Source organism: Falco cherrug, chromosome 9 (genome assembly GCF_023634085.1).
Source record: "Falco cherrug isolate bFalChe1 chromosome 9, bFalChe1.pri, whole genome shotgun sequence".
Taxonomy (NCBI): domain Eukaryota; kingdom Metazoa; phylum Chordata; class Aves; order Falconiformes; family Falconidae; genus Falco; species Falco cherrug.
The window spans coordinates 29,730,183-29,757,248 of record NC_073705.1 but is presented as its reverse complement, the minus strand read 5'-3'; the positions used below and the strand labels follow the sequence as shown (position 1 = coordinate 29,757,248).

The 27,066-nt window shown below is 35.8% G+C and overlaps 1 protein-coding gene across 3 annotated transcripts in view; it reads right to left on the bottom strand.

Moving 5' to 3' along the window:
• ADGRA1 (adhesion G protein-coupled receptor A1) overlaps positions 1 to 27,066 on the bottom strand; it is a 277,366-nt gene that overhangs the window by 4,708 nt on the left and 245,592 nt on the right. For all 3 annotated transcript variants that reach the window (XM_055720717.1, XM_027799650.2, XM_014276751.3), the window contains one exon: positions 2,501 to 2,596. In XM_055720717.1, the coding sequence (XP_055576692.1) occupies positions 2,501 to 2,596 (96 nt within the window). The remainder of the gene's footprint in view (positions 1 to 2,500; positions 2,597 to 27,066) is intronic.

Genomic DNA, 27,066 nt, shown 5'->3' with positions numbered 1-27,066 from the left:
CCTCTTTGTGATACACTGGTAGCATATAACATAATGATAACTTGTTTAGAGCAGATTAAAGTAGTTCACAGGCCAGTATGAGTTGAATAAGCCTCAGTCATCTGCATAATTTAGTAGCACTCTAACAGGACCATCCTGAGGATGAATGATTTAATCAAATAAACATGGGGGAAGAAAACACTTCTGGGTGAAGAAATCCCAGATGGAAACTGGAAGAACTTGGGTCAGGGGAAGAAGGAATATTTGCCTCATTTTTATTCTTCTCTATGATCTGCTTTTAGCCATGGTTACACACAGGGAACTGAGCTGGTGGTATAAGCCAGTACAGCTGTTAAGAGGTTCTTATACTCTTAAATATTGCATGGATTTCTGGAAAGAGGAATAACTTATTTTCCTTATCTGTTGGATTAGGACAAGAAGTAATAGGCTTAAACTGCAGCAAGAAAGACTTAAATTATATTTTTCAAAAAGTTTCCTACCTGTTGGGACAATTAGGATAATAAGCGGTTGGAATAAAGGGTGGTCTATCTCTTATTGCAGCATTTAAAGCACCTCAGAAAAATAACTGTCAGGAATGGTTTGGATATAGCTAATTTCTCACTGGGTCAGAAAGACAGACCAGGTGATCTGTCATGATCCATTCCAGCTCTCAAAGTGACATGACACTGTGTGACACTTTGTACTCATTTAGGTGTGTGTGATTGGTTGCAGTCCCTGCAGTACAGCAAGGAACCTTCTGATATCATATTCTTTTCAAGCCAGAAATCACCTACAACTTATTATAAAAAGGGCAGATCGAGTTTTTCTCCCAGGCTGAGAACCTCTCATCTGAGAAGAGTCAGTCCCACTGGGTATTTATCACAAGAAACTGCAGAATAACTACTATAAATTTTTAAAATCTGAACCTTAAACAGAAACATACACACTTTTATTAATGAACTTAAGAGACAGTCCAAGGAGTATATAATTTGCTGCCAGACATGCACATGGAAAGATTCTCCAAAAGGTATATGTGAAAAGATAGGTAAGTTACCACCTATATTTAAGTGGATAAGCAGAGAGCACAAAGCTACATGCATACTTGAAGCACATTTGAATGCTGCATATTTGATGCAAAGTGCAGAATGGAATGCTCCCCAGTGGAACAGTCTCTTGGGATGCTCTTATTTCAAGTGGAATCTCATTGTGGACACTTAAAAAATCAGTTCCGTAAAATAAACGTTCAAGTTTGTGCATCTACATCTACTGTAGTAACACTATTAAAAATGAATAAGGCATATAATTCACTATCCTGTTGTTTAATTACAAACTGTCTTTTTATTCATTCTTATAACCATCCCTCACCTATGCCTTGTTTTCTGTACAGGCTGTAGTACCAGGTATTGATTGGCTGTGATTAACATCATTAAAGAAGTATAACCTCTGTAACTCCGCCAAAATAAAATAAAAAAATCTCACATTTATGAACATAAATAATTAAGCCTTTTAATATACTGTTGATTATAAGTGATTGTCTAATTGGGTAAGTTTGAATAAATACATGAATATAAGTTGGGCCCTAGGCAAACCAAACAGGTAGCCATGGTATGTACTAATTTATTACCAGAATTTAAATTTCAATTACTTATAAAAATGCCTTTAAGGAGCCAAAGGCTGACCTGCAAATAATTTTCCTTTGTTTCCACTTTCCTTACCCAGAACATAAGTAGTTTCAAATGTATTACAATGGATGCTCAAAGCAGTAACTAAGAGTGATGTCCTCCAGAGTACTAGTGCTGGCAGAGTATTAATATATCCATTAGTGTGCCAGTCATTGCCATCCTGATCTTTTACACAGAATATATTCAACTTCGCAGTCTGATTCACTTTGTACTACACTTTTATGGAAAGACTTATTATACTTCATTGACAGCTCATGTTTCATGCCAAGAATTAATAATAATGTGATGCTCAGACACTAATACACTAGTACACTAGAGGGCTATGCCAGGATTGCAAGACATTGTGATTTGAACATTTCCAGGTGGTGAAAATACAAAAGAATTGTTTTTTAAGGGAGGGATGAGGGCGAAGAAGGTGGGGGAGGAATTTTTACTTATACTTCTTTCACATAATTATTTGTAAATTGCTTTGACTAGGTCACCTGAAGGGTATCAGTTCAAGCGAGATAATGAATTGAAAGTATTTAATTACTAGCTCCATTAAATATGCTATCCATTAGGTATTTTTAATATCCTTTCACTTATTCAGATGTAAATGAAGAGTAATTCTGTAAATGAAAAGAAATTCTATTGACAGTAATGGAGTCAGATTGGTAGAGGTGAAGCCACAAGCCCCAGATTAAGACATTGCTCTTTCATAGCTATTATTTGATAAAATTTCATAATAAATGTCATCCCAAATGGCATGTCTATACCCTTTATGAAGTCAGTTACATTTATCGGCGTAACAAAAAGAGCATGTTTTCTTTAGAAGTTTTATGATAATAGTTTATACTTACTATGGTGCATTGCCTTCAATCCCGTAATTATTGATATTGGTTGCTGCTGTAATCCCACATATAATGAAAGGAACTCCGCCACTGATCAGGTAAAATCTGTTGAGAGATATTAACTGATATTTTAACTTGCCTGCCTTGTGGTTGAACACTGCTTTTTAAAAAAATTGTACTTTCGTGAAGTATTGTGAGTATACAGTATTGCTGAAACATTACACATGCCCCTAAAACCAGAAAAGCAAAAAATGAAGTATTGTCACAATAAACACTGTACTTTATGAAGCAAACAGTGGAAAGCTTAATATTTAATATTTATATGAATCCACATTTAACAATCTTTTCACTTACACCTCTAGTTAATGTAGTTACTATTGCAGTCACATGAAGACAAAACCTTGTCTAATAAAAGAACCTACATCCCAAATAAAGTTATTCCACTCACCTAGATATTTATATTTTATAGTTATTAGATACACAAGCATTATAAATTAAAAATATTCAGACAAAGCAGCTGTATTCACTTTAACTTGAAGATGTTCCCAAGGGAATTAAGTGAAACCACAGAAACATTTTCCTAACTCCTGGATGACAAAAGAAACGAAGTTCATTTAGGCAAAGAGAAAAGGGGCAGTCCATTTGGCAGAATGTTTTGTTTTTCTCTGCACAGAGGAGCGATCTGGAGAAATCAGGAGGATTAAATATCCCTTTGCATCTACCACACTTTTCTTCATGCATTCAATACCCAGCCTTGCAAATGCATTAAAATGTGAGGGCCTCTAAGACTTCAGCAAGATCTCATAAATATCCAAGAAGAGTGTTAACCTAAGTGCTAATCTCTCTGTAGACTTGTATTCTAAGGCTGAAAGTACATAGTTTCACACGCCTTTAACCAGTTAAATGCCACTGAACTATTTGGAAGCAGCAGTCATTCCAAAGTATGTTCATTAGGCTACACTAAAGTCCTAGGGGATGTCTCACTGAAGTCGGTATCCTGCATGCCCATGTCCAAGTTCAGGAAAATAAACCACCACTACATTTTCCATTTATATAAGGAAAACATGAAATTATGCATGGGGCACAGCGCTTCCATTGCTGCGGTCTCTGAGGTGAAGAGCACTGGCCCTGGTACATGTGAGGCTACATCTGGAAGGAATGTTGGTCCGTGACAAAAAGGAAAATATTCCACTGCACCTAGAGCTCAGCTGGTTCTCTGAACATGCTGCCTCATTTCCTGGTTGAACCAATGCTCTTCTGTCAGCAGACAAAATTAGTTTCTTTTCAAGCCATTCCTCTGGTGTGGGAAACCGTATGCAGAGATACAGATGCTTCCCAACCACTGCTATTATGTTGTCCATCAGGACTAAGAGGAACCTGATAACATGTAGGAGACATTCTAACCAGAATCTGGCCACTAGTTTTCTATAATGTGTTACATTTATTGGGAAATTTCACAGTCATTACAAGGGAGGATTTTTACAGAAATAGAGTTATAGTAAGATTAAATAAATCAGCATTTAAATCAAACCCAGAATTAGTGTTAGAATTTCTTAACCTCTTTTCCCCACCTCATTCCAAAGCAGAATTAGAGGCCAGGCCTCAGAAAATTTCATGTTCACATTTACAGTCAATCTCTCTCTGAATGGTCTAAGTTGTAAACAGAGCAGAGAAAATCATTCTCCACATTCATCAAAAAGCCCTTCAGATTTTATAACTTCAAAGTCATTAAGTATGTATTTTTTCTTCAAACTTGGCTTATTCTGTAGAGCTCAACAAATTCCAATGAACAAACTGCCTCCTTACAAAATCCATTCATTCACTGCAGTTTAATGATTGTACATATCTTTTGACTTGAGCATGTTGAATAAGCTAGCTTAATATCTTATTATTATTTTTAACAAAGACATGTTCAATGACATTTATGAAATTCAGGAAATTACTAGGGTAAGCAATGAGGCATAGAAAAGTTAATCCCAATTTATCTAAGAAATAGTAAGGAGCAGAAAAATAGGAATACAGAAGCAAGTATAGGAAACTGCACTTCAAACTCATCTGAAGTGATTGCCCCATAGAATTTACCTACAATGCAACCTATAATTTCATTTTTTGCAGTGCCACCACTTTTTACAGATTGGATACATACATTTAAATCATATCCTTATCTAAAGTCTCAGACAAGCCAGTATTTCAGTGTTAGATAATTTACTTCGTATCTCACACTTCCAGCAGGCTGCTGAACACAACAGTAGCATCAGATGTTCTGGAAGCACTTGGCTACACAGTGCTTCAGAAATGTGACAAAATCAAGCCAAATTACTGTCCTGGCTCATTGCTAAGAGAAAGAAAATACATTCTAGAAATGACATGAGGTGAAGTCAAATGGTTTCATTGTACCTGAGGTGCACTCTACTGATATCCAGCACAGCACACTGCTTGCCCTGTCTCATTTGAAAAAAAAAAAAAAAAAAAGTAAAATAGCTAATACAAATGACAGTGTATCTAAATGATTCTTCACTGGTGGATTTGGGATCCTTGAAGGGTGATGGGAAAAGAAGTCTGCCAAGTAGAAGAAAAGTCGGCAAGAGAGGAATGGGATTAAAACAGAACAAACAGAAAATATAATCAAAGAAATGGACGTTAAATTGTAAGAGTGGAAGTGCATACTCTTGCCCATTTGTGCAAGCTCATGTATACTTTAAACCATAAATAAAGAAGAAAAGACCACACACAAGAGAAGAAATGTTGTTTAAGAAGATCTATATGCATGTTAATTGTGAGGAAGTGCACTTCAATTTAAGAAATTTAGACCAGTCTTTCCAAACATTAGTTGCTACGCAATCATTAGTTTTTTCAACTTTTTCTTTTTCAACCAGATGAGATGATTAGAACAAATAATTCTGAAGGAAAAGCTGAAGTAGAATTGATAGGGCTTGAATAAAAAGTGAAGTAAATGCAGATAATAAATAGCTGTGCTTCATACTTCTAGAAAGCATTTTACCTACGAGAATCAAAGTGCTTTATAACTTTAATTGATTTATCCTTACAGCCCCCTGTGTGGTCAATAAATATTATTATCCCGGTTGTACAGATGAGAAAACAAGCAAGGAGAGATTAAGTGTTCAAGGTCACGCAGAAAATCTGTTTCAGAACAACACTTTGTAATTCCTGTCCTATGTTTAAACACACGGCACCCCTCTATTACTGTAAATGAAGGGACTGGGCAAATCATGGCATCCAGGAGTATGCCTTCGAGCCCAGGAAACACATTTGCCTCTCTGTGAGCTTAAGCAGGAGCAAGAAGAATACAATCTTATCCGAAGGATCCCCTGGTTAGGGTGGTTCCCTCCCAGTATTCACTAAGCCTTGCCAATGGCTATCTGCATGCTACTGCCTACAAAGCCCGGCTTGTGGAGGAGGCCACCTGTGCTACTCCCCATGCAGCCCTAACAGCAGCATCCGCTGGTATTTCACATAGCACTGCCTGGGCATGTGGACAGAGCAGATTTTCGAGAGCACTGACAGTGGTCTGCATGTAAGAGACGTAACTGGAGAGGTGCTGGGTTCTGCTCCTTCTGTTGCTGCAGCCAGCTTTCGGTGTCTTTCAGCCATACAAAAGCAAAAGTAATGGGCAATGCTCCTGCCCAATTACGCTCATTCACAGAATAATATAATAAAGCAGTACCGGGAGGATGAACCTTGTATATCAAGAAGCACCTGCTTTTCAACCATCGTTCCCCCATGCTCAAGTATATTTTCTTATTTTGAAAGTAATGATCTTCTTCCTACAGTTTCCCTAACTTCCATTTACTACTTCCTCTCGTGGCTGTCTTTTGGTTTTAAAGGTCTCTGTCATTTGGCTCAGTAACCAGCTTTTGTCTTCCAATTACCTTTTCTACTTCTGAGTTAATTTTCCCATTTTTCTCCTTAAGCCAGTGGGCTGTCTCCTTTTCACAAAAGAACATGCAGTGACTCAGGACCCAGAGCCAATTCCATCTACTTGTGTTACTCTCAACCATTCAAGAAGGCAAATGGTGATACTCAGGCTACAGTACCTACATATACTATAGCAATGAAACTCTGTAGGCAGCAGTAAGAAGACAGAAGAACCCTGCTCTGATAGATGTGACGGTTACGATGGAGCCACCTAATGCAAAGAGGTTGGCTGTAGGCAAGACAGCCGTGCCTGCAAATCTTTAAAGACTGGGAAACCACAGGGAGGAAATTAAAACTTTTTTTTCACCTAAAATTTGATCTTGACAAGCAGTTAATTTATGTAACATCCTAAAATTGTTTTACACGGAAAACTGTAAACTATCTGTGGGATGATTTGGGGCTTTGAAGCAATTGCCAAGCTATTGCTTCAATAGCCCTTGGGAAGAAGTTTTAAAATTTGTACATTGTTGTTGCTGGACACCCGGGGAACTCCTGATGATTCCTAGCAGGCTTTTGCATCAGCATGCATTTATTTACTGAAGCTCATTCTATCACATCTTCACTAATATTGTTATCCAAGCTAATTAGATTAAAGCCAGCCTGGCAGGCCTCAGCATGCTGCACTTGCACCTTCTAGATGCAGCGCAGGCAACACCTACGGCCTGAAAACCAGGCTATGCAGCCCCGATCAAATGATGTGCAGTAATTTGTGGGGGGAGGAATCATGCTCACTGAACATTAGAAGGAACCCCTAAGTTCCTGCTGCAGCTGCCTGAGACCAGCAGTAAGTACAATATCTTTTACTACATGGACTGACACAAACACAGAAGATCCCCAACAGAGCAGCAGACACTGCTTGGGGTGATGTCCCTCTGTTGACATCATGGCTTACTGTTTTCTGGCTTCCCTTCAGCAAGAACTCCTCATGAAAGGCAAACCCTACCACAAAATACTGGGAGCTATATAGCCAATTTGATAGAAACAGGATAATGTCAGCAAGAATGACTGCAATAGCCTGCAGGCAGCATCCATTCTGCTAACTTAACATACAGTATATTCTTCTAAGTTTATTTCCATAAATATTACTCAGTAAGTCAGCAAGTAAAAGGAGAGTTCTACCCAGTGATGAATTTCTTTCTTGAGTGTCTGGCTATTTTCTAGCCCAAAATTGTTTCCAGATTAAGAACCTTGACTCTGGAATGAGTTTTTCCAAAAAGGACCAGACCTTGGCTTTGTGGGCATAATGCAAGACTGATTTTAAGTTTTTTTTGTGCAGAGGCTGGCAGAATGGCTGTGTACCAGGAAGTGATTTAATAGCTTCAAATAGTCTTTATTGCAGACATTACTTGATTAAAATGTATGTATATTTAAAAGTATTCCTCTCTGCATGCACAAGTCTGGAAAGGTACGTGTTAGATATATAAAGATACCAGTGAAACGTTCATTTCTTTCCTTTTCCTCAGTACAAAAAAAGATTCATCTATTTAGCTCTACGTCTAGGGCACAGCTCATATAGGAAGAGATGTCAATCTATTAGCCACTTGCAAAATAAACGTGAAAATAAAAGAGAAGTCACAGCAAGATGACTTTCTCCTTTATTTTTCCTTGAGCTGGGATTTGATTTTAACATCTTTGTGAAAATAATCCATATAGAAAATGGTCATTAACTTCTGAGCTAACCAGATGCCACAGTTCAAGTACCCGGCAGGCAGGCAGGCAGATAAGTAGCTGCTCTGTAGAAAGCTGAATTTATGAGCCTGATTTTCAAATAATTCTTCCCGAATTTTTCATGCATCGCATCATTTCATGGTTTTCTTTTTCCTGGGAATTTTTACAAAATAAAAAGACTGTAGAAATGATGGGATTTTGAAAATATACTTTTCATTTGAGGAAAAAATGTTGTCATTTTCAATCTTATTCCGGATAGTATTGACTTAGGAACATATTTACAAATACCATGATAGTTTTGCTTCATGGCCTTGCTGAAAAGAAATAGCCTCCATTTTTAAAGTGCTTTTTACTTGTCTGCAAAGTGGAATATAAACATGGAGAAGACACTAAAAAAAGAAAAGGAAAACCAATCTACTAATAATACTAAAATTAAGCTTAATATTGCAAGTCAAACTCTAAAAGGTAAATAACAGAATTAAGAGTTGCATGAAAACTCTATTTAGCACTTTTACATGGCAAATTGTTATTCTTTTTAACTGCCTGTTCACAGTCCATTTTTTTTCCATAAGACATTTCACTCATTCATCCCAGAAGGAACAAAGATCACTGGACAGGTAGTTATGCATTGTGTTATATATCCGTTCTTTCTAGATCTTACTGCAAATTAAGAGCTTCACAAACATTAGTTAATTAATATTCATAAAGTTCTTGTGAGAACACATATAGTCTCCAGTTAGAGGCAGAGACTAAAGCACAGAGACATGAATGACAAAACCATTAAGAAAAGTCTCTGCAGATTTGTTTGCTCAGCTTCTGCAGATGTCCAGGCCTCTGTTTGACAAACCTAGGCTCTAATTTTTTACTAAAATTGGCCATGATATAGGAGTTGAAATACTTTGCTGGATCTGCTCTCTCTTAAGAGACTCATGCTATGGGAACCTGGGCAATAAAGTGGGAGAATGTTAGTCAGTGTCAGCAGATATGAAACCATACCTATCAAATGGCTTCAGAACCTCTTGCCTCCCTCCCGTGAGCCCACTGCACTAGATATTCATACCGAGCTTCTCTTCCTTTCCGTCTATCTCAGACGATGCCTCAGTATGAGTTTAGGCCCTGCTAGTGGATGAAGCCAAGAGGATGTGCTGAGGCTTCTATTTCTCTCCACCTTCCTTGGTTAAAACCTTTCCTGGCTAGTGTAGCCATTACGCCTACTTGGGTATTTTGCAGATGAAAAGGAATTTGCAGGCTGGCTGTACAGTTGCAGTTTGCTTTACCATGATGATCCTGCAAGACAGACTGAGCCAGTAGAGAGGACAGAGAAACAAAAATGCATATATATACATAAAAATAATCAAGAACTCAAAAAAATGTTTAGAGAAAACCCAGAAGAAAGAGAAGTGAGTTTCATTTATACAGAGATAACTATATTGTCTCTTGGTGAGCTAGACCAGCTTGAAGAGCCATTGTATCTAGGAAGCAAGAGAGACCTTGCCTTTTTTTTTTCCCTATTTTATTGGAGAATACCTTGGAGGCTGTTGGAAATCAGAGAAATGATTCCTACAATGCCTTCCGCGCTGCAGTTCAGCTCTATTGACTTCCACTCCTGCTCAGGTTTAATGAATAAATAAGTCAGGGTAAGGAGATACTTATGCTGAATGTACTTCTGAAGGAAAGAAGTAAAATATTAAGCAGCATGTTGATGAGAAAGAAAATATATTAGTATTTCTCAAAGAATCTGTATTTTAAGAAGTTTATAAAGAGCATGGAGCTCATAGAGAGAAAACTGTTTATGTTAATGCTTGGGGAGAAATAATTGAGGAGAAATAATACTCATGCTTTGAGTATTTCCTATTTGCACAATCATTTTATCCCTAGGGTACACAACAGGCCTTTCAATTCTATTTCCACAGTTAATTTCTAGTAATAAAACGGCTGATACTCTTGTTCGGAGCAATTCATTGCTACCTCATTTTTCTAGGCATTTGACTACTCTGGCATAGAGCTGTTAGCTGAAATTATTTTGCAGTTCCAGCCTACTGAATCAAACACAACTGCTTCACTAAGCATTGCAGCACACCTTTAGAAAGTCAATTATCATCAGGATGTCCTTCTGCCTTTCAAAGGGGAGAAAAGAACCATTAACCTATCAACCCTCATCAAGACAAGAAATTCTGGTAACAGCCTATGTGTGACAATGCCATTTTAAATAATATGAAAGTAAAACATGCAAAGATAGTGATAATAAGTGCTGTACCTTTATATTGGATATATTTAATACTCAATTCACATTATATTAGTATCAATGTTTTATGACAGTAGAATCACCTTGAATTTTAAATAGAATATATGGATTTCTTTGGTTTTACTTGATGTAATATTTCATTAAGCCTGCCAAAGGAACCAAATGAAATGATGAGCAGGAGGCAATATATTTTAATTTGAATCACCTGTGAAAGTCACTGACAGAGGATTCTTGTCTATGTTCTCCTATGACTAAATTTTGAAATCGTATTTTTAAAAATGAATTCATGTCAATCCTGTATTTTATTATGGAAATCACCAGCACAACTGCCTGAATCCCCCTGTGTTTCATGCATTGTTGACTTTGACACTTACTTGCTTTGTAGGCAACTTTTTTTTTTGGTAAGAAGAATGCTTTTGCTTCTGCAGTAATTTAAAAAAAAATTCAAAAGGACCGATCACATCCTTGTTTTGTAATTTTTAAATCACCCAAAAATACACTATTTTCAACTTTCACAGAAGGAGAACCTTTGGAGAATTTATTAAAGAGCTATTAATTCACTATCTGGTATATTTTTGTTTTTAGGTATGAAATCTATTTGTTGTATTAAAAAGAGGTATTCTGAGACCTTATTTTTTATTATGAGCTATATTGCCAAGTTAGAGCTGAATAATTTAAATCGCATGAGTTTCACAGGTAATACGTGAAACTGTCCATTTTCTAGAGAATAATACTCTTAGTTTTACTTTCTGTTAAATTCTTTCACTGTACATGCACAGAACGATTCAGGAGATATTCATGACCAAGCAACTGATTTCGTGAAGATACGGACTTTACCAGTAGACCCAGGTAGCTTCTTAGATTTGCTCAGCTAAGCATGCAAGACAGATGTGTGCAAACAATGAAAAAAGAATAAAAGAACTCCTGGGAAATATCTCTAGGGAGGACATGTTAATTCTCCTAAATTCATCTCTTCTTTTCCTTTTTCTCTCATATAAAACAATGATCTTATATGAAGGGCAAGATCTTTGCCCACAGTGCCAGAGGGAGCTGAAATTGTTTAAAAGAAAGAAAAACACAAGAAAAACTTCAGAGATGTGAATTTCCACAAAAACTACATTGTTAATTTGCACATTTTTTTGCAAGCTTTGTATCTTTTGATGCAATATTAAGCCCCCGTTTCAGAAGGCAGGTGATAAAGAATCTCAGCTTTCTCTATTGAACTTTTATGTGGCCACAGAAACAACTGAAACCTGATTTCCTGCAGATTTTGTCTTACAATTGTCCTTGGTGTCTAAAAAGGTACAAGGTCCTCTTGAGATCTTTCCTGTATTTATGCCACCTCTCTATCATTTCAGCCTCCTCTTATGTTATTTATCTTTGTTATTCACCTGCCTATCTAGTCATGTGAAACTCACAGGAGCTTAATGATCTCTATCCATCTCAGGTTGACCAGCCAAGTTATCAGACAAGGAAAGTCTCAATGACAAATTGTTAAACAGTTTCTTTAAGGATATCATAATAGAAATAAGAATAAATTTCTATTTTTCTGTTACAGATAATTAGGCAAAATGTGAAAAATGTGAACTTCAGCGGTTCAAAACCTAGCAAACAGGAATCTTAAATTCACTGTTTTCAAAAAAGCGTCTTGTTTTTTTACATTAATAACACAATTTTTACTTTAGTTTACTGATTCTTGAATGATGAAAGTTAGCGTTACTACTTACAGAGAGAAAACAACAGCAAAAAAGCACAGCTCCAACAAGCTAAAAAGCATTTTTCTCTTCTGCTGGCCCTGAAACATTTCAAGCATCTTATAAAGCCTATTTGATTGATAAAGGCCATTAAAATAATGTTTAGAAAATTTAATGCTGCTTCATGAAATGTGCCTTTTCTGCCAAAAAGATTGCCTTTCTTCAATGAAAATGAAAATTACAGCTTCACACATAATTGTATGCAAAACCGCTAAATGCATCAGCTGGTTTCTGTCATATAACAGTGACTGGGTGGCTATTGTTATAAAGTACTCTCAGAAATGCTCTAAAATAATACATGTTCTGGCCACTGTGTAACACACATATTTTCAATATTTAATAAGATTCATATTTAATATAGTCATATGTCCTTATAAAGTGCTTTCTTATGAAGTTTACAGAGAAATATTACATTTCATCTGTTTACCTAGATTTGTTCAGCATACCCTATGCGTATTCTTAAACGATACCCACCCACCATACTCAAGACAAACTATCTGTGTATAGATAATATGTGGAGGTAGCTCTATTGGCTTTTAAATATTTTAAAATCAATGTATTAAAGCATTGTTGCTGTTCCTGAGGATTTTACCAACAAGGTAATAAAACCCCACCTTCAAAATATTGTTAAAGACTAGCTGCTACATCCCCAAAGTTGAACAGTTAGTGTTTCAGGCTTCTGCATCTCTGGTTTTACAATTATGTGCTAATCACAATTTACTCCTACCTTCCATCTATTTAGGTAATTGGGTTTATTTTCAAGTGCATGTTTCTAAAATCTAATCACACAGCTAGAGCAAGATGTATCCTCAGGCAAAGCGAGAGGACAGTCAGTCTTGTTTAAGACATGAAGAAACCACACACTAAATAAAAATAATATAATTTTGATTATTAAATCTTCTTGGTCTACGAGAAGTATTCAGTCACAAACCCAGAGGGCCATTTAAAATCGAAAAGCATTTATGCAGAAGATCCATGGAAACTGCAAAACCCTTTCTGCTGAATCTTTCCAGCTACGAAGCTTTTGACATCAACAAATCAAACCCACATTTTTAGAGAAAAGATGGAAAAGTTTCCTGAAAGGAATTTTTTCTGATGTGAAAAGCATAAAGGAGGTTTTGAATTCCTCTAAAGGCCATCTTCAGTGCACAGTAAAGGACTCTATTTTGGTTCCCATTTAAAAATATTTCAATTAATTTTTTTGACTACTAATATTTTCAGGTTTTGCAACAGGTCATGAGTTAAGGAGGGGGCATGCCTCAAACTGAAGAAAAATTAGTATCTCAAACATCAAAGACATGACTTTTATCCACACAGAATACTGCTTTCAATCATAAAGAAAACCATATGGAAAAACTTTCAGGTGAATTCAGTGCAAGGCACAGACGTTAACAACCTAAGATACACCCTAAATGACTTGACGTATCAGTTCTGAAGGTATTACATTTTTGCTTTATTTACCAAGACTGCACAAAGAAAAATCTAAAAAAAGGTACTGTGTGTAAGGTGTCTATGTAAGTTAAAAATGGGGCTTTTTCTTTGTTCATGTTTCTACCCTTGTCTTTATTCAAAATACTTGCTGAGAAAAAGTATCTCAGTACTTACACAGAGCAGCAGAACAGAATACGGTGCCTGCCTCAAGAATTAAATTGCACTTCACAAACACTAGAGTTACTGAAGATTTATGCACCAGAAATTTAAAATGGGAATCTGCAGAATATAGTGCAGGTAAAAACCCCAAACTATTAAGATGAAGCATTTCATTTTTTTTCAACCAGAAATTTTTCTGAATATCTATTACCTAATCACTTCTAAATATTGACTTTAATTTCCTTTTCAGAATAAGAAGACTATCAAAAAGGTTCTATTCTCCCATGAATTCAGTTTTACAGCTGGCCACATTTAGAACCTTATATATAGTATATGTAACCACTACTTACACCTCAGTGGACTCGTACAGAAAGAAAACATTAGAAATCCAAAACCTATTGATTTGATTAATTGTGAATAACTACTCTCCTTGACTTGGTAATTTGATAGTATTCCAACATTTTTTAAAGCACGTTTTATTACTTCCTGTCATTTTTCACTTTTAAATCCTCAGTAACGACAGCTTCATTTTCATGTATTTCAACACTTTAGTATATTCCTCAGTGTTGCTATTTGAAAGAAAGCTGCATTTCCTTTTTTTTTTTTTTTTTTTTTTTCTTTTTTTTGTGGCTTAAGTATTAGCTGGACCAAGCAATTTTAAACCCATATAGCAATGATTAACGTGTTTGGATATTTTTCTAGAACAAGAACTAACAGCCCTCACATCATTGAAGGTAACACATTTTTGTTAGGACATAAGAAAGTTCCCTATCTTCTTAATGCTACACACGTTGACTAGTCCATGTACACTGACCAAGGTGAGCAAAAGACTACTATTCATAACATGTCCTGAGGCAAGAAACAATTTAAAGCTTACTTTGGTACAGCGAACTACATGTTATTTGGTGCAATGAACTATTATACCAAGTGACCCTGCTACTTTAAGTGACAGTGAAAGAAACCCACCTGTGAATAGTCAATAATCAGGTGCCTGGACTCCCTTCTGTGATGGGGAAGACAGATTCTCTTTCCCTGAATTAGATGATTAAGGGTCTGCCATCGCACCTGAGTGCTGTGAGCACTGGATATCCAGCATTCCGGTATTAGCACAAATGGTGCTAATTTCCTTACAGGGTAGGGATACTTTCAGTTGTCAGGTATGGAATATCACTTCTGTCACCACCCTATTTTATTCTTATTTCTGCGTTTTTTTTATAGAAATTTGTTAAAATTCTGGAACGGCTGAAAGAGTTGGGTTAGAGACTCAAGAGTCCTCATGAACCACAGCAGAATGAGGTGGCTACCACAAGATGAGTTTCTTTTGCTATATCTTGTATTTTCTCATCATCAGTTCAGACATACTATGTGCAATTTGATGGAAATGTTTTGTATTTATAAACATGACATTTATATATTTTACATTATGTAGCTATGAATTTTAACTTTACATTATATACCTATGAATTTTAATGATCTGTTAAACTCACGGGGTTTTGTTCATGGGATTAAGAGTGATTTCTTTGTGTGCTTTATTTCAGACAACTTTACAGCCCTTACATTTCATGTTTGTGGTCTATTCAAGATGAAAGCTAAAAGGAAACAGAACTAGGATGGGAGGAAGAAATAAGATCCTTGGAGATTTTCAAAACTTGACTAGATGAGGCTGTGAGCTAACTTTTAAGTTTAGATCTGCTTTGAGTAGAGAGTTAAACTAGATGGTTTACAGATGTTTCTTCCAAACTTATTTTTTTTATGATTCAATGATTAACTTCTTATTCTTTGTTATTTTTTCAGTCTTATGAGGGTCGATCCATACCAGCTATCAATGCTGAGAGAAGTACTCTTTAAACCTGCTGCTCTTGTAGTTTACATCACAGTAAATTCAAGCATATGCACTACTCAGAGTAGACTGACTCACAGGTAAGCATAGCTTGAAAATTTCTATAGTTAGAAGGCTACATGCCTAGGGCCAGACAGAGTTCTTCAGGAGAGTAGAGTGCATTATTAAAATGTAATTGAGATAGGACATGACAGGTCAGAAAGAGACCCCACTTCACATCCCATCAACAATGCCTACAGCTGTGACTGTAGTGCAGAATAGTTGCAACAAAAGAAAAAATTATACTATGTATGAAATCTATTATTGTATTAGATAAATTGTGCATTCATTACTTATGTAAGTGTTCCCCTGGCTTTGGTCAAGCTCCATATGAGCAGACGCAGACTTAATGATTTTGTACTACACAATTGCATTATTCTTTTGCAGAAACTAATCTACCCTCTAAAGAATCTTAGCAAAGTTTCATCCTTAGTTTGCAAAAAGGAAAAAACCTTACTTTTTCATGTTTGCTTTCATGGAGAAAGTCTTAGATTAGTATTTATACAATGCTATCTACTTTACAACTTCCAATTTATCATCCTGAGAGATATCCAGGTAGCCAAGAACTTAAGATCTTTCCAAATAAATGGTATTAAATGTAACAAACAGCGGTGAAACATTAAAGCATAATGGAAATAATTTTCCCTTTTTGGAATAAACTTTTCCCTTTTTTCTTCTTTTTGGAACACTTTTGCCTTCATATTCCATAGGCTGTAATTCAATCCCCTAACCTAGAGGCAGCAAAAAGCATTCTTTTTTAATGCTATACATAAAAGAATGATTATGGTTTACCTTGCTATTAAATCACAAATTGTATTCAGTTAATGACTTGACTCCACAAAACCATGGAGATATAGATTTATTGGTAAAAATTCAGGTTGACATTTTGTCCTTAATTCAACCTATTGAAAAGTAAGAAATAAAGGTACAATTGCATGAGTTCATGAGTGTCAACCCCAATTTTTAGCTTGAATGTTGAGGTTTTTTGCTGTTGTCGGTTTTAGTCTTACTAAGTTGAGCTATAGGAAAATACTATATATATGATGATGGCATGAACATTTGCTTTTTCCTGTTGTTTAAAGACTGACATATATAGAAATCTATTTTTGGTGATCCCTATCCCTGATTTTAACCAGAAGCAAACCCAAAGTTTTTCCATCATATATAAAAAGGTCAAAGGATAAGTTTCTAAAATATCACAGGGTTTTTTTGAGCACTCAACCATAAGTGATCATGAAACTTTGAAAGAAAAGGACAAGCAGAGATGGAGTTATCACTACAAATAATAATAGAGAAATATTAATTAAAATCTAGAAATTCCATGTAATTTCCAGAATGTTACTGCATTAGTAATGCAGAAAAAGGAGAACTGAAAAGAAATGAACAGCAGTCCTTGCCATCTTCACAAAACTGTAAGAGCATCTCGTTGCTCAGCTTTCCAGGTCAAAAGGCTGCCTAGCTTTGCTAGGTATGATAACTGTTATTGGATGTGGCAATGTCAGAAACTCAGAAAAAAGTAAAGTGTTCTCTCTATTTGGAAAACGCTCTCTTAAATGCATGAAGCAGGAATATAACTGCTTGGTTGCTTCTTCAATATCACTAATGGAAGACTAAGAGTCTATATAATTAGACAAGTTTGATGTCATTGTTATATGAGACAATGACAAGAGTATAATATACCACGTTAAATAGTCTAGAATGCCTTATAGCTAGCATGGGATAGCTATTCTGAAAGTAACAGTGGTAGTAATTTGCCCATGATTCCTGTTCCTTACCTTTCTGATTCATGAGAACAAGTTTTACTGACATCAGCAATCCTAGAAATTAAATTCCAAAGTGATATGCATGAAAGTTTCTTGGAAATGAACTCTGCCTGTATAGGTATTTTTTTCTGGAGATGTCTGTAAACTCATCTAATAGAAGTAGCAAGATCCTATGACTGACCACTCATACAGACAGCAAATACCACAAATTTAAGGACCATCCGTAATTAAACTATAAAAGAAATGACTACAAAAGTAAAAGACTGGGAAATAAAATAAAGCAATAAATATATCCGAACGAATTATGTGTTCAGAGATTTATAGGCATAAGTATGTGGGTAATGTTCTTGGTGAATTACCTATATCTACTGATGTGACTACGTGTAATTAGCGTAGCTAGCGGTTAAGGCATGTTGGAACAGGGTACTACTTCTTACCTTTCATACATCTTCCATAAAATTCATATAGAATATTTGAAGGTAAATCTCTGAAATCTCCAATTTCTTGGCAAATACAAATGGTCTTCATTAATCATAGTTCTCCTGCCTCCTCATCAATAGATAAAACAATAACTAGGTATCTCTCACAATCAGTAGATAAGTAAGTCAGGTATCTCATGGGCTCTGGTTTTCTTTCACAGAAAACCTAAACCAACTTTCACTTTCAGATAAACTGTTAAAATTTTGAATGATTCCCTGAGCACCAAGTGTGATCCAATAATAACAGCATCACCCCTTTATCTGAGTCCTTCAATCAATATAGGCATAAACTTAAATCTGGACATTTTATTTTGCTAAGGTATATTAAATATTATATATTTAAAATGCTTTAATAATTAAAATTCCTGAGAATTTACTGAATTTTACTTGTAAGTAGCAATAAGCAATGATTTCCATCTATGAACCAAAATCTTCCTGTGATTAAATATGTGTAACTCGCAGTGATTCACTCAAAACCCGTTGTGGGTGTGGATGTTTCAGAGCAGAAGCTGGCCTAATTTTTTGTTATGTTTTAGATAGTAACATGGTACCTGAATAAAAATACCTGGAGGATCAGCAGCCACTTCCTACAAGACTCATAACATTTCCAAACACTAAAGGCATATTTGGAACACATTAGTTTCAAAGTCTCTTCTGTCAGAATTTGCTTGCATAATAAAACAGAGTTTCTTACGAGACCAACAAGGCTGTAGGAATTCAGCAGTAAATAAAGGTTTGAAAAATGAGAATACTGTTAGGAAAAATGCTTGTTTTAAGAATAACAGACTTGTAGGGCAGGGATGAACATCAAGAGGTCATCTAGTCCACTCAAAAGCTCTGAGGCAGGGTCACATTAAACTCCTATCATAACTACCTTGGCTTTATCTAATCTACGTTAACACATTGATGATGACAGTTTCCATAGCCTCCAAGGTAACCTGCTTTGTCATCTATTCTCATAGTTTAAAATAATTTTCCAATATCAACCTATTTATCTCTTACTTCAACTTAATCTTATTATTTACTGTCCCTTCTTCAATAATTTCAGATAATTTTGTTATTAATACATTTTAAACCTATTATCAATGTTCTTAACATTCATAACTAGCAGTGAGGGTCCACAACTTCCAAGTGATCTGAGTTCATGTGTTCCTTCTTTTATCATGTTTACAACTGTCACTGCAAACAAGGAGTTAGAAGGTCTCTCTAAAAAGTTTAGGATAAGCGTTTCGAACAAAATCACACAAGTCCAGAAAGTCAAGCTCTAAAAAGAATATGAGATATCATTTTTCTGATGGTACCACACAAATCTTTTTCATTTCCTGCCCTTTCAACTGTGGAACCTCTCAAGGGTTGTGTCTCACACACAGGGAGGTGATTTACTATCCCGTTAAGAAAGATCAGTAATAGGGTTTGAACAGAAATTACAGAAGACAGATAAGGATCGACTTTTAAAATACATGATATATTTTTTAACTAACCTGAGTTTGCTTGTCTCTTAACTTGCTGCAGGCTTTTTAACTAACCTGAGTTTGCTTGTCTCTTAACTTGCTGCAGGCCAGTGTTTTTCCCTTTCCATTTCCTTTATTAATATTATAACTATCTTGGATGCCCTCATGAGTTCCACTTTCCTGTGTTAGAGGCTGACTGATCTCCTTGAGACTTTCTACAGTTCTCCCAAGGCCTGTATGTTAGTCTGTGCTTTGTTTCAAGACTCATCCCTTGCTTAGTTTTCTTTAAAGCTTTCTTGGGACACTTTTTGGTATCCTTTTCACACTGATTCCCTGTTTTATTCTGAGTCAAACTTTCATCTCCTGATGCGCTTCTTGAACTCTTCTACTTCTCAGTTTCTATACTTTAAATTGGTCCACTGAGTTTCTCTCATTTGCAGCGTATGCTGTTTTGCACAGGCAATTGTTCAACTGCCTCTGTAAAACACAACATGTACTCACAGCACTTTATAACAATGCAAGGCAAAGGTTAAAAATTAAGAAGATCAATAGTCAGGAAATTCAGAATGCAAATTCTGAATGCCTCAGCTGTACTGGAATTGTAATTTTTTTATGGGAAAATATAAAGTTTAATGTGGTCAGTAAAAACAGCAGAGAAAAATACCATATATGTACAAGACCTATTCTACAGGTAAGACCTGCCTTCCCTCTGTCATTTATGAACCATTGCAGGAACTCCATAGTAGGTAATTTTGATGTCATTGATCCAGAAAATTTTACTTTAACCCCAACAGTCAATGGTTGGCTTTTAATCTAACACATGAGAGCTCTATCTGCTCTGGAAGTGATTCTTACTATGTATCTTATTCTTTACCCAGAATACTAAAATTATAAAAGTTACACAGGAGAACTTTAATTTCCCCAGCCTGCATTAACTTAGCTGCTGTGATTAATTTTTTTGTTTATGTTAAAAGGAAAAGTGATGATAAAAGTAGAAGGCAAAACTCTGAGACATTGCTGTATGAGATGTAGCTTTGAGCAATCAGCTGCCTTTCAGTCTACAGCTTAAGCACCTTACTTCTGAAAGACTATTTCACTACTTACAGCCTTAGCAGTTAAAGAACAACCAAAAGTGGTCCAAAGCCTGCTCAAAGTCCTAAACCAGTCTACTTTTATAGCATTTTGAAAATCGAATTAAAAATACTCAGTCACACGCCAGGAGGATTCTAACTTTAAACGTTCCTACTTTAAAATTGTAAATGTGATTTGCTCTTTAAGGTCTTCTCATTTGGAGTTTTTAATGAAGCCTAAGTTGAAAAGAATCATCCACATTTCCAGTAATGGGCTTCAACTGTTTAGGATGTACAAGGTCAAGGAGATCAATGGAATTATATGTGTATTTTTCCATGGTCTCTCAACTCAACACCAAGTACATTAAAATAAGGCAACTTTTCCTTCTAAGACTTTTAAGCCCTCCTTCCAAACAGGCATAAACCAGAGATTATTACACACATTTCACAGGAAATATGCATAGAATAAGTCAGGTCTGAAGCTGAATTTACAACAGTTACAATTAAATATGCCTCAGCATATTTGATATAATAAGCATATCTGTAGATTTCACTGGTCTTGTTTGTCCAAGGAATATTTTTTTATTTCCTTGCATTTTTCCATTCATTAATAAAGAAAAATATCCCAAAATGTTAAAAATTAATTTTTTAAATTAATAAAATAATAATAAGGAAACCATAATTGCTCAAAACATATATATGTGCATAAAAAGATAAATTTGGGTTTTATTGCTAGTTTATTTTAAATAACCCAGGTGCTTTTTATTGTTTAGCATTTGCTTTTGGAATCTAATAATATCTTCAAGCCAAAATCACTTTATGGAATAGTGGCAATGCATTGGTAAATGAAGACCTATGGCATGATATAATTTAAATACTTAGTGATTGTACCATACTACAGTTACTATAGACTATTGAATAATTCTGTATTACACTATTTGGTTGTCTGCAGTGTTCTAGTTCCTGTGACATTACAGTTTATCAGTCTGCATGATATACTTCACTATTCTTCATGTCTAATGTTTTCTTGCAACATCAGTGTTTTCATTACAGTTAAGCTGGATGTATATATACTTAAAAGTATTTATTTAAGCATATTATTTAAGTATACCCACTTAAAAGACAAGTGTCCTGTAATTGGCTCTAAGTTCCATCGTTTTCACATAACAATTTTCATAAGAAAAGATTTGTATCTAATGTGACTCTGCCATTATTTAAATAAAACAAATGCTTCAATTTTAAATTTTCTTAATAATAGAGTACAATAATCCACAATTAAAAGTCAGATAGCCTTTTCTGTCACTGTGGTGAATATTATGTCATGCAAATGGGAATGCTTAGTTCTTTGTGCATATTATGGCAATAAATACATTTGAAATTATCTTATGCATTTCTCTTTAGAGCTTTTTGGCATAATCAAGTTTAATCTATATGGCACCAGAGAATCGTATGAGAAAATATTTAGCTCTTTCAAATCTGATAAAGTTTTCTACAAAGCCCCATTGGAGTTTGAATACATTATCTTCAAGGATTTTTAGAACTTCCAAAATTTCCAATCAGCATTTTACATTTTGCCTGGAGTGGTATATCAAAGCGTGGAGTATTTTATCAGGCTTATCCTACCCTCTAACTCATCCTTTACAATTATGTATATGACTAGCTTGAATTTTAGAAAGTGTTGAGGCAAGGAATACTGTGACAAGAATTCTGAATTTCCAGGAAATACCTAGATGTGAACTCATGATAAAAGTAGCTGAAAACTCAACTTAATACAGTTCTGCAGATCAGCATGTTGCAGTTACAGCCTTTCAAACCTGAAAATATCATAGGAATCATTATAAGTCTCCCTGAAGCTCAGAACTTTGCAAGCCTGCAAATGCCTAACTCATGAAGTTAATTTTTTAAATCCGAAGACCATCATTCCCTCATTAAATGACCAGGTATCACTCAGATGTCATTTTCTTTTTTGGCTATGTTTGTCAATAGCTTTAGAATTGGGGAGAATTTCAGCTGAGCAGATGCTGATACATGACTTGGTATGTTGCTTAATAGCTTGTTTACAATAAGATGACATACATTTCTTTGCAATAACCACAAACTGCTTCTTTTCATCTATACTAAGTAGCTCAGACACTGTTCTTTAAACAAAGAGGATCAAACTTCACCTTTTACCTCAACATCTCTTGAAGATCTGGTATTATTGGATTTCTACTCTGGAAAGTGTCGACATCATGTGTATCTCGGCTGTACCTTGGCAATGAAGGCATGGCAGTACAAAATCCTTTTTCTACTTTCATTGTAACATGCTCTTGAAATAAGATCAAATCATTCACTTAAAGCATTTGGGAGTGCATTCAGGTCAGATCTGAAGAATAATTTTGCCAAGCAGGAAATGAGAACAAACTTTTGAAGTACAAGTTTGAATCTTGATTCACAAGCCAGATGAAGTGAAACTAAAAGTAAAGCGGGTGGCTCTGTTACCATCTTGCTCTTAATAACAGAGTAATTCAGTCACTCACACTGAAGGCAAAGCAGCAAAGTTCTAATCGCCTCCCCTGCTTGATTCAGAGTAGGCATGAAAATACCTCCGCACTATGACACCATCCATTGGCAATCCAGTGCTGTCAGCAACGTATATTTACATGGCCTATCCCAAGCGCAACAACTTTCTCAGGGTACCACTGACAACATACTGCTATTTTGATTCTCCTTAATATTTTAATATTTTGCTTTTACTGAAAACGTGCTTGCGTAGAACAACTAATTCAAAGCTGAATTAAACATTTTCTTTGACCTAAGATAGTTTCCCCCATATAATGGAAATGCATTTAGTTTCAGGCTGAAATTGATTAAGAAGAATTCCTGAAAAAGTTTCCCTTGTTACCATTTTATACCCTTTTCCACTGCAGACCTATTTGTTACATTTCTAGCTAGCAATAAAATGGCTCGGGCTATTATCCGTGACTCTATATGACCATATATCAGCCTTTAAACAGTGATCATGTTAAATGGCTTGTAATATCAGTATGTCCCTAAAGTATCAAACCAACTTTCAAGCACCTTTAGGTTCTGCAACCCTTTGCCTCCATCTCATTCATGATGAAGAGACTTAAACTGTGGTTTTCTTCTTAGTCTTCATTTTTTTGCTATCTATAGCTTTTATAACTCAGGTGGCAGAATCTTTCTGGTGATTCTAGCTAAGGTCCCAGCATCACAATCCTTTCTGTTTGTTTGCTTTCAGATTTTTTTGACAATTTGCCTAAACTGGTCAGCTGATAAGACACAGTACAGTCTGACTGATAAGATCAGCATTTCTGGTGGTACTGTTGTATCATTAGTTGTGTTGTGTCATCTTTGAATGTCAGAGTTACTAGAATTGTCTTCAGAATACAGCCTTGTTCAAAATATAAGCTCTATAATTAAACCAAACTAAAACTTTGAAACGGCTTTTACCCTTAGATTATTTTAATATCCAAAATAATAATATACTACCTTATTTTTATGCTGAATATAAGCCTTAATCTTGGTGAATGAAACTAAAACAATAGCTGGAAGGAAAAGATGGTTTCTCTTACATTCAATTTTTATCAAATGGAAAAATTTTAGAAATGGTATTTCAGCAATATGGCCTTTCTCCTTCCTGGGAAATATGATAAGTATTGAAACAAGAAACATGGGAATGGTGACTTGCAGATACTCTGTATGAAAGCAGCTGTTACACACTGTGTTCTTTTTAGGAACTTATGGTATTGAGTGGCCTTATGAATACATGAGGATTGCAAAAACTTCCATTGTTCATTAATGAATCAAACTAATTACAGCACAACTTGAAAATTATCTAAAAATATACAATGGAAAAGATAATTTTCTAGTCTTAATTTCCAATAACTAAAATAAGAGGTGTTGATGATATCAGAGACATGAGTTAAACTTCCTGATGACTGACCCTGCCTGCATCAAAATATTCTGTCCTCTAAGCGAAGGATGCTGTCAAGTATTTTTAATTATAGCTGACTTCCTCGAGCATGGTATAGTATGGTAAAACTGTTGGCTTCCCATACCATAATTCATCCAGTTGGTGAAAACCTTATTTGCAGGGAGACATCACAGTTTCACTTTCCAATGACAGAACTGTGTCTATGTAATAGTAAACTAACAGTGAACTACACTGATCTCAGGGCTTCCAAGAATTCTGCCCTGTGGCATTTTCTGTTTATTTCAACATACACAAACTATAGAGATTTGTTAAGGAAAAGGCAGATAATCCCTTGGGATAATCAGGCCTAAATTAAAAATTTATAGAGGAGGTTTGGTATGTTCACTGGGGGAAGGAAACATGGGCTTCCATGGGTCAAGATTAGAAGAATTAATATTTAAGGGCATACCATAAAGAAGAAAACAATAGACAGTAATTGACGCTTTTCATCTGTCCTCTTTCTGTCCCTCTTTCAATCATTGTTTGATACTGGAAGACATGAATTCATGAGAGCCACTGCTAATGAAAAATGCACTAGAATTTAACTGCATTTCAGAGCTGCTGGTGTCAAGGGGACAAGTAATATCTGTGGCTGTCAGAATGTAAATTAAGTCGCTTCATATGATTCACACTCGAGATCCAGAAAAGAATGTGGCCAAGAAAATGACATGACATAGTTGGCAAATTTGAAGTTTAATAGAGAATTTGTTATCATGGTCAAACTTTGATCCCCCATTACACTGCTATTATGCTGCAATAAATTATAGCAAACTTGTAACTGATAGGGGAAATTTTCTAGACCCCGAGAGTAACAAAGATCATTTTCTGAAGACCCTTTCAACCTGAGGAAAGTTAGAAACCATTAGTTCTTTTTATTCTTGGGTTTTTCTCTGGTAAAGCATATAATAATTCTTTAAAAAACTAAATATAAGAAGTCTTTGGTCTTTAGAACTGGTTTCAGTACCTTCATTATGGTGCAAAAACATCATGTACCAATTTTCAATGACATCATGAATATTGTTGCGTGCAACTCAGATTCAGGAAATAGCCTACGTTGTTGGCAACATATTCAGCAAAAATTGCCACATCATCAGTTTGTGATGGAAGTCACAGCACTTCCAGCCAGGCTCCCTCGGTACCTACAGTTAGGCAAATGCAGCAGTACATAGCAGTAGAGCCATTTGTGCCTATGACATGGCTTCCAGCTTGTCAGAATTGAGATCAGTCATCTAAATGTTCAGCCTGAGACAAGCAGGGTTAACACTGTGAACAAAGCAGATGCCGTGAGCCCTGTGGAATCACACAAGTCTGTAAAATCTCCTCACTGTGAGGCACAAGGCTCATCACAGGACTGGCTGACCCAAACCAGAGGAGAGGGTCTTCCTGGGTTTCAAAGTTTAGCATGGTTTCTCCTTTTTGCAGGGGAAGAATTTAACATAATTCAGTGTCACACGGATACTTAGCTACTGTTTAGCTGGATACTACTGATTAATGTTGAGGCAGCTGAGAGAGAGAGATATTGAGCCAGGGAATGACTGTGGACAGCTGCTGCTGCGTTTGCAGGAGAGGGGGAGTATGCAAGTGGAGCACCATCGCATCTTGCACATCCATGTGATCAGGGTGTAGGTTGTTAGTCATATCTACACCACAAACACAGCCCACGAGGAAGACCCCTGTTGTTGATACTTCCAAAACATCACTCAGTACTCTGGAGTTGTATGGGTTATGTACAGAAACTTACCCCTACACATGCTCATATAGAATAGCAGACACGTACACACATGTGCACGTACACACCTGTTAGTAGGTGTTACAGTTCGACCGAACCTCTTCAGTTCTCACCTGCTATTTCTAGGTCTGCTCTGTATGCAAGTTAAAGGACAGTTTCTATAAAACAGTTGGGACATTTCGAAATACATGAAATATGCCAACAGCTTTCTCATTCTAAAAATGGTACTTAAAGTTTAAAATCATGTAAGGTTCAAAACAGAGCATGGAATTGAAGGCAGTGGTATTGACTGTAGGTGTCCTGAGTGTGATGCTGAAAACCGATTTGCCTGAATTATGATCTTCCCAAAATTCTCTATGTTAATTTTAATAACCATAATACTAAGCCTAGTACTTTGAAAACGAAGGGAAGGACAAACAATCCATTCCTAAACTGCTACTACAGCTAGATATACAATTTTTCTAAGGCAGTGCATGATGTACTTTTCCTAGAAGCCCCACAACTTTAGTCAGAACCTTTTAAAAAGCTTATCAAGATACATTACATAATACACAATATGAATTTCAGCAGAGACAGTGACATCACCTGTTAGCCACTTTGTAGTTGACTCTGCAACCTTATTTATCCACATTGATGTTTTTTCATGACAGATATAGGATATCGGGCTCTCTGTAATCTGAAGTTCGCCATATTAGTTACCTTGCAAAGTGTGCATTGACTAAGAGGATGGAGGAAATTAGGAGACATATTTGTACCTAACCTTGAGATAAAAGGTAACTTAATTACCTGTCTCCCTAACACCAGTCTCTGGCCCAGCTGGCGTGTAGTTATCTTTTTATTTTAAATGTTTACAGTGCAATTGTGCTCAGTAGCTATCTTATTCAAAATGACACTAGTCTGATTTTTTTCTGTCTTTTTGGAAAGCAGTGATTTTAACAGAATATTTTTCAGAAATATTTTCTGCTTGGTCAGTACTGTGCACTGTCTGATCTGTGCACAGAACATCACATGAAAAATGCATGCACGTATCAGGTA